Here is a 12250-nt window from a genome sequence, read left to right as displayed (position 1 = left end):
CACTTAGGGATATACTATCTGTCCATGAAGGTTCAGCTTAGCTGTGATGGCTAACAACTTTCACAGATTTTCCTGCTCTATTCATCTGTTAAGTTTGTCAAAATAAATGGGAACTTTTAGGCAGTCATCTCACTTATGCCCCATATAAGTTATTTTACTATATTGATATACAGTATATTTTATTGTGGCTATGCCAAGACTGAAAGACCCTTAATCAAATGCCATCAGCAAACAGGAAAAAAAAACCCACCAAAATTTATCTGGCTAAATGATTCATGATGCAGTACAGGTAGTTCTCGACTTAACCACCATTTGTTTAGTGACCAAAGTTACGATGGCATGGAAAAAAGTGACTTATAACCATTTTTCACTTATGACTACTGCAGCATCCTCGCGATCATGTGATCAAAAATTTGGGCACTTGGCATCTGGCATGTACTTACGACAGTTGTACCGTCCCAGGGTCATGTGATCACCATTTGTAACCACCTAGGCCAGCTTCTGAAAGGCAACGTCCATGGGGGGCGGAAGGAGACAGATTTGCTGATATTTAGGGATTTGCTTAACAACTGTCAAAAAAGACCGTAAAATAAGACAAAACTCACGTAACAACTGCCTTGCCTAGCACTGGAAAATTTGAGCCCAATTATGGTTATAAGTCAAGGACTACCCATACTCAACACCAAACATGGTCAAGAATGCCTAATTCTTCACCAAAATTATTTCCCGTTTTCTCTCAAAGGTAACTCTAAAGCAGGTGTTCTCAACTTTTTATTCATTTATTTGTAAAAACGTTATTAGCCACTCATTTTGCTACATGGTAACTGGAGGAACCTTTGAAATAATTTCCAAATCTCAGGGAAAAATATGAAAATCTCAAGGCAGGCTTCACTTCCAACCTTGTTTACATAATTGTTTTATGTTTACAACATGAGCAAAGTGGCAGGCTAGCAGCTCACTCAATTTAGTGTATTAAGAACACCTGCTGCTGCAAATGCTCGCATTGCATGGCACATGAAGTTTTTCCATTGCAAGCTAAGGTTATTTATTTATTTAAAAGATTTATATGGCTGCCCACCTTAGGAATATATCTCTTGAGTGGCTCACAATGAAAGCTGTGAAATAAAAAGGATCTGATGACAAAAGTATGCAGGCTTTTAATCCATTTAGTGCAGTTGTTGTGCTCCAGAGATTTTGATCTTGGATGCAATTAGAGTCTTTTTATTATGACTTTTCAGACACTTCTATTCTCTGCTTTCCATCCTAGTCCATTTTCAGACAGGAGTGCACATACAAACACACTTGTGTCATTTGCAAAACTACATTAATGTTTCTCTTCCTAGCAAGTAAATGAATTGCAGATGAAGAGGAATCAGAAGAAATAATGATGAGGACAGTTTTGACACCACTGTTATGTTTACCTCTGTTAATGCGTAAGAGAATATCAGAAAGCTTTGCTTATTGTATGCAGCTATATTTCAATTTTCCTCAACATCAAATGAATATCCAAGTCTTTTTCTTAGGCATCATCCCAGGAGGATATTGCTTGTTTTCTAGAACACCTAAAACATCTTTTGATGCCCATTTGAGTGATATTGAAGTTCTAATCCCCCAAATGATGACGTATTCAAAGTCTGGTAATTCAACCCGAGGCTTAAAAGATCCAACACAGGAATTGCTTCAAGTTAAAAGATTTATTTTTCTGGACCTCCAAAATTTCCTGGACAATTCCAACCCCGATCAAAAAGAGATTTCTGACACGGCTTGGGGGTTTTCATCTTTTAAAAAAAGAAATGGCTTTTGGAAACACAGGTTCACAACTGTTGGTCAAACTGCTCCAGCTTTAAAATTTCATGTGGACAAACCTATCCTTCCTGATTTGTAAGTTAATCCAGCTCCTACGCAAAAAGCAAGGCTAGAATTTCAGAAATGCAAACCTCGATTCACATCTGATCTAAGGCAGACCCAATGATGCAAATGTGGGGGGAAAAAACACCAGAGAAATTGAACAGTTATGTCTACACTACAGCTTCATACCAGTTTTAAGTCTACTTGACCCATCAGAGAAGTCTTGGGGTTAATCTGGAAATGAGATAGGTTCTTTAGGAGAATGGAACTCCAATTGTTTATACTGGTGCAAACTTCTATATGGAACTGAAGTGCAAGAGAGAGAGAGAGAGAGAGGGAGAGGGAGAGGGAGAGGGGGAGAGAGAGAGAGAGAGAGAGAGAAAACAACGGTATTAAGGTATCTTAACTTTGGGTAGAAAATCAACAAGAATGCTTTTAAAGCCCAGTAAATTCAAACAGAGGTGATGATGGAGAATAAAGCAATAGTTTTGATGTACAAACAAAAGCGGACCCCACCACAAACACTGAAATTCAGGTGAACTGTGTACAAAAAAATAAAAATTAAAACCCTATAATGCTTGCTACCCACCAGAACTTTAAAACATTATATCTAAATATTCTCAAGCTTACAGAAAAGGAAAAAAGGGGGCATTAGGAGGAACTTTTTATTAAAATGCAAGAGCTGTCATTGGAACGGGAGCCCTTCCTGATACAGTAACATTGGTAGGTCTGTTCTTAAATTAGGCATCTCACTTGTAGCTAACAAAATACCAGACCCCCAAAAAGGTTCGCCTGCACAGTATTAATCCCCTCCCACCCTGCTTTTTATATAGTCTTATATATATATTTATATATATTTATATTTATATATGCATTTATTTATATATAATTTTTTTTGCAACAAACTCTTATATCAGCACTAGATCTAGTACCAATACGCTAGTATGAATAGGTATAGAAAGGTCTGTACTTCTGCCTCTACTATCAAAAAAAAAAAAAAAAAAGGCATCAAAGGGGAAAAATAAGACTAAGACATTCCCTCCCCCCCCCCCTATTTCACTGAATTTGGCAGGGGGCCAGGGGAAGAGGAAGTGCGGTTTAAAGCCAACATTAGTCAAGATCAGTGGTCTCCAAACTTGGCCACTTTAAGACTTGTGGACTTCAACTCCCAGAATTCTTTGCTGGCTGAGGAATTCTGGGAGTTGAAGTCCACAAGTCTTAAAAGTGCCTAAGTTTGGAGACCTCTGGTCAAGATGCTAGTAGTAAAAATCAGTTACATTTCTAAGGGTGGGATTGAACATTACCAGAGACAACCGATTTTTGCACTTAATGTTGTGCTTATAAAGCCGGAGACCCTGTGTTTTTTTTTTTTCCCTACACTAGGCACCCTCTACTTGTGCCCCTGGCTGGGAATTATGGGAGCTCAGTCCAACATTGTATGGAGGGCACCAGTAATATAATGGTTCCCCAATGGCAAGGCTGTTTCCCCCCCCCCCCCCCCCAAAACAACTGGTAGCAAGAGAGATTGTGGACTTATGTCTTGTGGTGTTGTTTTTATTTATTTCTTTTTTTTTTTAACACAAAAAAAATGTACTTCTCTGGTCCCTTCTGCTCCACGTGACTAAATTGCACACTGTTCTTAAGACAGCCAAGTAAAAACCTTTCTAGAAAAAAAATGAAAAGGGGGAAGGCAGATTCAATCAGATGCTGCTTTTTTTTTTGTAGGGAAAAAAATATTCATCTCCACACAGTTCACTTTTTCTCTTTGGGAGCATCAGACTTATTTTTTCCATATTTTTCTATTTTTTTTTTTAAAAAAAACAACACAAAAAAAACGACAGCCTGTTCATTCGTTTCAGATTGAGGAGATTCAGTAGAGAGCTCTTTTATATAAACTGTCCAGTAATTCTTTAAGCCAGCAAAGGTCCAGAGCGGAACATCTGTCTGAAACAAGATTCTATTTATTAAAAAAAAAAAAAAGAAAGAAACCCCCCCCCCCAAAACGAGAAGATGCACATCCTGTGTTCGGTTGCTCCATTTCTTCCGGCGGTGGCAAGTCTGTCTGCATTTGCTCGTAATATAAGTTATTACTGGGTTAAAAAGAGAACAAAATGAAACCTCCAAACTAAACACCAAGCTCCTGCTGTTTATCTTTTTGGAATAGAGCCTCCTCAGGAATTACAGTGGGGTTTAGAGAAAACAAGGCCGTGAAGAAACCACTCCAGATTTCTGGGGTTTTTTTCCCTCCCCCCGCCAATGTTGCCAGGTCCCACTTCTGCTTTCTATGAATGGGTGAAGTACAGCGTTGGTCACAAAGGCCCACTGTATGAACAACCAAAGTAAAATTCAGCTAAGGTAAACTAAACAAAAAAAGAGATGGCATGTAAGAAGGGAAGGGACCGAGACCGGAAGCAATTGAGCCATCAAATCTCTTGCACAAGAGTCCTGGTTCCATACTAGTGCTGATCCAAAAAAAGAGAGAGAGAAAATAATAATAACCCCCAAACTAAAGAGACAAAATACACAGAGAAAACAATAATATTAAATTGAGATTCTCCTCGGGGATGGTCTTAGCCAAAAAAAAAAAAAAAAAGAAGTTTGCAAGAACTCGGTAGCCTAAACGTTCATTACCACCCTTTCGAGCGTCCATTCTATCCAGCAGGAAGCAAAGTAGCCCTTGATGGGGGACTGGCGCAATATATATATATATATATATATTACATATATATATATATATGTAAAAAATACTTTCCGGCAAACCCCGCAGGCAGATCCAGTTAGACTTGAAAGCGGCTTTTCCACTGTGTGGAGAGATTTCGGAGGGAAGGATGGCAGAATCAAAAGGAGAAGAAGAAGGGGGAAAAAACCCAAGAAGGTGTAATAGACAAAAAAAAATTATTTTTTTTTGAAGTCTTCCACTCGGGGCGGAGGTTTTTGCGTTATTTCCATGTAGCCGATTGAGGGATGGACCGCGGAGGAATCATATCCAAGAGATATTCGCGCTGGCGATCTACGGCCGAGGAGGTGGTTTTGTGCACGGTGAGACCAGGGTTAACAAAGTTCAACGTCCCTCCTGGAGAAAAGGAACACAAAGGGTGTGTTGAAATGAACTCTTAAAGGGAGAGACAGCTTTCCCCTTCTAATAATGTCTAGGGCAGCGTTTCTCAACTTTAGCAGCTTGAAGATGGGTGGACTTCAACTCCCAGAATTCCCCAGCCTGTTCTGACCGAGGCTTCCCAAGAGCATGAAGCAAACTCCTTGTCCCAACAAAAAGCTCCTTTATTAATTTACTGTGAATTCTCCTCATTCACATCCAGCAGAGTTTTTCAAGGAAGGATTTATACTCACAGTCACAGACCTTATCTGGCTTGGAAAGCTGACAGGCCGATATCTGCAAAACCTGGCAAGGAGTCTCGGAGAGTCATGAACCAATTAAGCAAACTAATTGTCTCCTGCAAACTCCACTCCCCTTTCACTCCTATTTTATTTCCTCTGGGAGGGGCTATTCATTGTCTACCTGTGGCCTTACTCCCAAGTCGACCCCTGTTCTTTAGCTGTTCCCTTCGTCTGGCAACTCTGTGCATGCGCACACTGGGAACAGGCTCCAGCTGTTCTTCTGCTCCACTGATCTCCGACTCTGAGGGCAGTTGATAACTGTCGGATGGCTCTGGCCCTCTCTCTGCCTCCAACATAGAGCCCTCATCAGAGCCTTCCCCAGACTCCAGGACTGGCCCATGTTCCTCCCCAACTTCCTTACTGCCTGAATCTGCAGCCAGCTCCACTGGCCAGCCACAACATAGCCAGCCATGCTTGCTGGGGAATTCTGGGAGTTGAAGTCCACCCATCTTCAAGCTGCCAAGATTAAGAAATGTTGATCTAGGCACTCTCTCCCCTTTCTGGCTTTTCTCAGATGTATCAAAACGGGCATGTCTTAAAATTCCCACGAGGAACTGCATTCTCAATAATATTGACAACACAGCCAGACTGGGAAAAGGCATCCCCCATCTGGGGACAAAGCCAGCATAGAATTAGGGTGAGAGAGAAGTATTCTTGGGGAAATCTTAAAAAAAAACACAGTTTGATTAATTGTATTTTGCAAACTATAGACAGACACACAGAGGTAAAGAAAAGCCCAAAGCAAAAACAGACACCCATGAGCACCGAACACATACCTGCCATTAGATGCAGGTAATCTTTGACTTATGAACATTTTGTTTAACAACTGTTCGAAGTCACGGAAAATGACTTACGACCGTCTTCTAACTGTCGCACCACCCTGGTGGTCACATGATCGCAATTCGGGCACTCGGCACACCCAGCTCGCATTTATCACCGTTTGCAGCAACTGGCGGTCACTTAATTGCAATTGGTAACCATCCCGGCTGGCTTCTGACAAGCAAAGTTAATTGAGGAAGCCTGATTTATTTAATAAGAGCGCGATTCACTAAACAACCGCATGGTTCGCTGAATGACCACCGTAAGAATAGCCATCAAATTAGACCTAGTCACATGATGACTTGTTTAACGTCTGCCATCACTTAGCCTATGGGGATGGAAAGATTACTCTTGTTGCAATTGTGGTGCTGACATACAAAATATTAAACATACCGGTAGTCCTCAACTTACAACTCATTTAGTGACCGTTCAAAGTTACAACACTGAAAAAAGGGACTTATGACCATTTTTCACACTTTCAAGAATGTTGCAGCAGCCCCATGGTTAAATTATCAAAACTCAGATGCTTGGCAACTGATTTGATATTTATGACGGTTGCAGGGCCCTGGGGTCATGTGATCTCCTTTGGCAACCCTTCTGACAAGCAAAATCAATGGGGAAGCCAGATTCACTTAACAACCATGTTAATAACTTAACAAATGCAATGATTCGCTTAACAACCGTGGCAAGAAAGGGACAAAATTTCTTTTGGGCTCAATTTTGGTCATAGGTCAAGGACTACCTGTAATAAATTTAAATGATGATGATGATGATGATAATAATAATAATAATAATAATAATAATGAAATCTGATCAGTTTCTTCAATTGCCCTCTCCCCCATCTCAAAATAAGAGAGGGGATTTCATCGCATGACCGCAGAGTGGGTTTCGTTGTTGTCAGAAGAAACTAGAAAAATATACCACTTCTGGGCTTTTAGGCTTTTAAGAACAAGCAATATAAATTAAATAGACCAAGATTTTATAATTCGTAGCTCTAAGAGGGTCATCCAAAGGACACTGGTATTTCCCCATATCCCTTTTCAAGGAAGTCATGGGGATTGGCTCATAATTGATATACAGGTAGTCCTCGACTTATAACAGTTCATTTAGCGATCGTTCAACATTACAGCATCACTGAAAAAAGGGACTTATGATAGTTTTTCATCCCTACGACCGTTGCAGCATCCCCACAGTCACGTGATCAAAATTCAGACACTTGGCAACCGACTCGCGTTTATGACGGTTGCAGTGTCCTGGGATCACATGATCCGCTTTTGTGACCTTCTGAACCAGCAAAGTCAACGGGGAAGCCGTATTCACTTTAACCACCGTGGGTTACTAACTTAACAATTGCAATGATTTCCATTTAACAACTGTGGCACGAAAGGTCGTAAAGTGAGACAAAACCCCACTTCGACGAACGTCCCGCTTCGCAAGAGAAATTTTGGGCTCAATTGTGGTGGTAAGTGGAGGACTACCTTTAATATTTCACAACAGTGGAGGGAGGCCTTAGCACACTTAGATTGCTTTGAAAGAGTGAATGCAATCAAAAGAAAGGAAGAGAAATAAATAGAAACAGCCTTTTCACCCAGAGATTTTATTTTATTTTTTCCTTTCAGAAAGAATGCTGGCCGGACAAGGGAGCGCGGCCAGCGGCGATAAAAAGACAAGAAGTCTCGAGAGCGAGTCATCTACCTGCGTTGACGGGTGTCTTCTTCCAAGTGTAAGCACCTCCTTTGCCGATGGGTCTCTGAGCACGCTTACCTTGCCTGCCACCAAGTACGGCCACACCGGAGGCGTTCTGCAACTTGGGCGACTGGCTAAATGCATGCAAGACTCCACGGGGGGTGCTGGCACTTCGGGGCAGCTGGCTGGAGGCCTGAACAGGGATCAAGACAAGGAAGAGAAAATAAACCATGAAAAATTCAAGTGCTGGAAAGGAGGCCAGAGTAGAATCACATTCTTGGAATCACATGGAGCAGTTGTTTCCCAAACTTGGGAACTTTTGAGGTATGTGGACTTCAACTTCCAGAGTTGAAGCTGTGTGAGGTGGGAAATTCTAGGAGTTCCTAGTTCCATCTCAAAAGTTCCTAAGCTTGGAAAACACTGGTCTGATCAGAATAGAGTTGGAAGGGACCTTGAAGGTCATGTAGTCCAAGCAGGAGACTTTATACCATTTTAGACAAATAGTTGTCCAATCTCTTCTTAAAAACTTCCAGTGTTGAAGCAACCATAACTTCTGAAGGCAAGCTGTTTCACTGGTTAATTATTCTCACTGTTAAGAAGTTTCTCCTTAATTCCTGGTTGCTTCTCTTGATTAGTTTCCATCCATTGCTTCTGGTTCTGCCTCCAGGTGTTTTGGAGAAAAGATTGACCCCTCTTCTTTGTGGCAGCCCCTTAGATATTGGAACACTGCTATCATGTCACATGCATTTCTTCTTTTCTCTATACTTGCCATACCCAATTCCTGCAACCATTCTTTATATGTTTTTGTCTCCAGGCCTTTAATCATCTTAGTTGTGTGTTGTGGCCCAGCAGGATCCGGTTGAGCTGCTGATGGACTTGGATAGCGAGGAACCATATGAGTCTGCCTTGGACGATGTGGAGGACCCTGTGCAGGGTTCAGACTCAGAGCAGGGACCAGAGAGGCTGGTTGGCCACCAGGAGGCGTCTGAGGCATGGAACAGTGGGGAGGATCAAAGGCAGTTTGTCCCTGATGCTAGATTGAGAAGGGCTGAGAAACGGAAGCAGCAACTCCATAGCAAGACTCACAGAAGATGATTAAGTACAGGTGGTTGTGGATTGGCCCCTCCCAAGAGAGATTATAGGTGAGGTGTTGGGAGGGGACATTTGCAGGAAACAACCGTTCAAATTAGTAGTGAAGAAAATCTGTGTATTCTAGCCGTGTCTGTTTTTTTGGACTATCTGCGTTGCTTCATTTGAATTATCTGGGTTGCTGCAGAGCTACTCTATTGAACGTGAGTTGTCTGGGCCCTCAGCCAAAGGATTCGTTATCTCAGTAATTAAACAGTGGCAAACAGCCAAGCCTGTGTTCTGGTTTATTCACAGGCGTGTTGGGGGGAGAGGGGGGGGGAGGGGTCAGAACAGTTATGTGTTCTTTAACTCCTGTGCCCAAGCAGGGAAAAAGTGAATTAGTTGTGTTAGTTTTGTTTTCATGTGACCAGTGGGCTGTGGACATACAACTGGGGAGTGAGTGAGGATTGAACCTGCTTTTAGAATAGCGTGGTGGGGAGTTGTAGCAGAAGAATCACATTAAATAAGTACAGAAGAAGTCTTCATGTTTTTAATCACCCCTTTCGTATTACATTCCAAATTATTTTTGTGCCAACTTTTGGAAAAGTGTTAAGAGGTTCAGTTGTGCGTCTTTATTTATTCTAGGTGAGATTCAAACTGCCGGCAGTCAGCAGAAGTAGCCTGCAGTACTGCATTCCAACCACAGCGCCACCAGGGCTCATGTAAGTCGAGGATTACCTGTATCCACCAGTACCGTGAGGACTTCTTCTTCAGCCTGTAAGCTTGAGAAAGCAAGCCAAAAGATGCTTACCTGCTTGAGCGAGTGATGCTGCTGAGCGATCTGTTCTGGCTTGCTCTGAATGGGGGAGGCGGCCTGTTGCAATATCCGCTGCTCTATCTCCTGCTCCTGTTGCAAGGCCTTCACAAAGGCAGCCTTCAGCCGGCTCGTGTGCTCGGCCTTCAGCGCCTTCTTCTGATTGGAGGACATGCACGTCTCGCACATGATGGAGCCGCTCTTCTCCTCCCTCCAGCGGCAGGTGAAGTCCGTCTTGCACTGGACGCAGGTGTAGGGCTCCTGCGAGGAGGGGCTGACGGAGACTTTACCTGCGCAAGAGACAGAAGGATCAACCAAGGACTTCTGACCTCTAGCTGGGGTTCTTAAGAAGGCCAGGAAAAAGCTAGCAAGAAATGGAAGAATAGGTAAAGGTAAAAGTTCCCCTCGGACATATGTGCTAGTCATTCCCGACTCTAGGGGGCGGTGCTCATCTCCGTTTCAAAGCTGAAGAGCCAGCGCTGTCCGAAGACGTCTCCGTGGTCATGTGGCCAGCATGACTAAATGCCGAAGGTGCACAGAACGCTGTTACCTTCCCACCAAAGGGGGTTCCTATTTTTCTACCTGCATTTTTTTACATGCTTTCGAACTGCTAGGTTGGCAGAGAAAAGTAATGGGAGCTCATTCCATTACACAGTGCTAGGGATTCGAACTGCCGAACTTTCTGATCGACAAGCTCAGCGTCTTAGCCACTGAGCCAAGCCAATTCAACAGTGCAATGGACAGGACTTAAGTTTTAGAAGACTGAGAGACAGCCCGGAAGCAACAGAGATTTACAAAGAAAAGTTCTAAAACAGCAACTAGAGTTGATCTCTACAGAATGGTTCCCCAAGTCAGAGGTAGCTTGAGGCTTCTATTTGAAAGAATTCAGCATGATGGAGACTGATGTACAGTGGTACCTTGGTACCCATCATTAATTGGCTTCAGGAGGCACGATGAGTACCAATTTTTTTTCCATAAGGAATAATTACTGAGTCACAAGGCAGCCGACACCAACAAATTCTATCTTGTGCATTAAGTACCAAACAAATGAGACATACCGGGATAAAATTTTCCTGTCAAAATGCTTTGATTACCAAATTCGATGAGTTTCAAAGCAGCTGAGTACCAAGATACCACTCGATTTCCTGTTTGGGATGATTCCATGTCTTTGGGTCTCAGCCTGGAGGTACCTGTCACTCTGACATCTCTTACTGAAGAATGGGCATGAACTGATTTAACCCCCAAAGCAGCTTCCCATGGTCCTCTACACAGCAGTGGCTCTTGGACAGAGAGGGGAATTCTCTCAACTCTGCCCTTGGGGAGGCCATAGATTGAACCTGTGATGGTTTGCATGCAAAAGCAGAAAAGGGGTGGCAAGGTAAGACTTCAACACGATTTCATACCTTGTCAATAGTGTGGTTAGGGCAGTGAACTCAGGTTAAGGAGATTCAAGCCCATTCTCAGCAAGAGAGTGACTTTGAGTTGGTTATTATCTGTCAGCCCAACCTACTTCGCAGGATTGTTCTGGGGATGTCATTTGAAAAGTTTCTATTATGTATACTGCCCTAAACTCTTCATAGGACAGGGGGGACATAAAGCCAACGTACAACATGAGAGCCAGTTTGGTGTAGTGGTTAAGGTGCTGCCCTAGAAACCAGGAGACTGTGAGTTCTAGTCCCTTTGGCAACAGGCCCAGCAGGTTTCTCTCTCAGCCCAACCCACTTCACAAGAGTTGTTGTGGGGAAAATAGGAGAGGAAGAGTATTAGGTATGTCCACCACCTTGGGTTATTTATAAAGTAATAAGGCCGGATAAAAATCTATTGAATAAACAAACAGCCAATAATAAAACAATGCCAACCCATCTTCTCTCTGTTACATATGTGTAGTAGTGGTCAAAATTGTGGAAACCTTTTGGGAAAAGTGTATTTTTGAGGGTTGATGGTTAATAACACCACTTTTTTGGGGGGGAGTTTCAAGATTTTACAATTTACAATAGTAGAGTTGGAAGGGACCTTGGAGGTCTTCTAGTCCAACCCCCTGCCTAGGCAGGAAACCCTATACCGTTTCAGACAAATAGCTATCCAACATCTTCTTAAAGACTTCCAGTGTTGGGGCATTCACAACTTCTGGAGGCAACTTCTGTTCCACTGATTAATTGTTCTAACTGTCAGGAAGTTTCTCCTCAGTTCTAAGTTGCTTCTCTCCTTGATTAGTTTCCACCCATTGCTTCTTGTTCTACCCTCAGGTGCCTTGGAGAATAGCTTGACTCCCTCTTCTTTGTGGCAACCCCTGAGATATTGGAAGACTGCTATCATGTCTCCCCTAGTCCTTCTTTCTCTTAAGCTAAACATACCCAGTTCCTGCAACCGTTCTTCATATGTTTTAGCCTCCAGTCCCCTAATCATCTTTGTTGCTCTTCTCTGCACTCTTTCTAGAGTCTCCACATCTTTTTTACATCGTGGCGACCAAAACTGAATGCAGTATTCCAAGTGTGGTCTTACAAAGGCATTATAAAGTGGTATTAACACATCACGTGATCTTGATTCTATCCCTCTGGTGATGCAGCCTAGAACTGTGTTGGCTTTTTTGGCAGCTGCTGCACACTACTGGCTCATATT

At 42.7% G+C, this 12250-nt stretch overlaps 1 protein-coding gene across 10 annotated transcripts in view; it reads right to left on the bottom strand.

Annotated features, from left to right (window-relative positions):
- Nucleotides 1-3343: 3343 nt before the first annotated feature.
- The window catches only part of GATAD2A (GATA zinc finger domain containing 2A), a 125405-nt gene continuing 116498 nt past the window's right edge, over nucleotides 3344-12250 (bottom strand). For 9 of the 10 annotated variants that reach the window (XM_081958972.1, XM_081958977.1, XM_081958973.1 and 6 more), the window contains 3 exons: nucleotides 9629-9921; nucleotides 7759-7942; nucleotides 3344-4921 (listed from right to left, as the gene is read on the bottom strand). In XM_081958972.1, coding sequence (XP_081815098.1) covers nucleotides 4788-4921; nucleotides 7759-7942; nucleotides 9629-9921 — 611 coding nt within the window. In that variant the 3' untranslated portion in view covers nucleotides 3344-4787. The remainder of the gene's footprint in view (nucleotides 4922-7758; nucleotides 7943-9628; nucleotides 9922-12250) is intronic. The other variant, XM_081958978.1, reaches the window with a different exon arrangement.

Source organism: Natrix helvetica, assembly GCF_964273705.1.
Source record: "Natrix helvetica genome assembly, chromosome: 1".
NCBI lineage: Eukaryota > Metazoa > Chordata > Lepidosauria > Squamata > Natricidae > Natrix > Natrix helvetica.
Note: the sequence above shows the minus strand (reverse complement) of the source record. Positions and strands in the feature narration are given on the sequence as shown.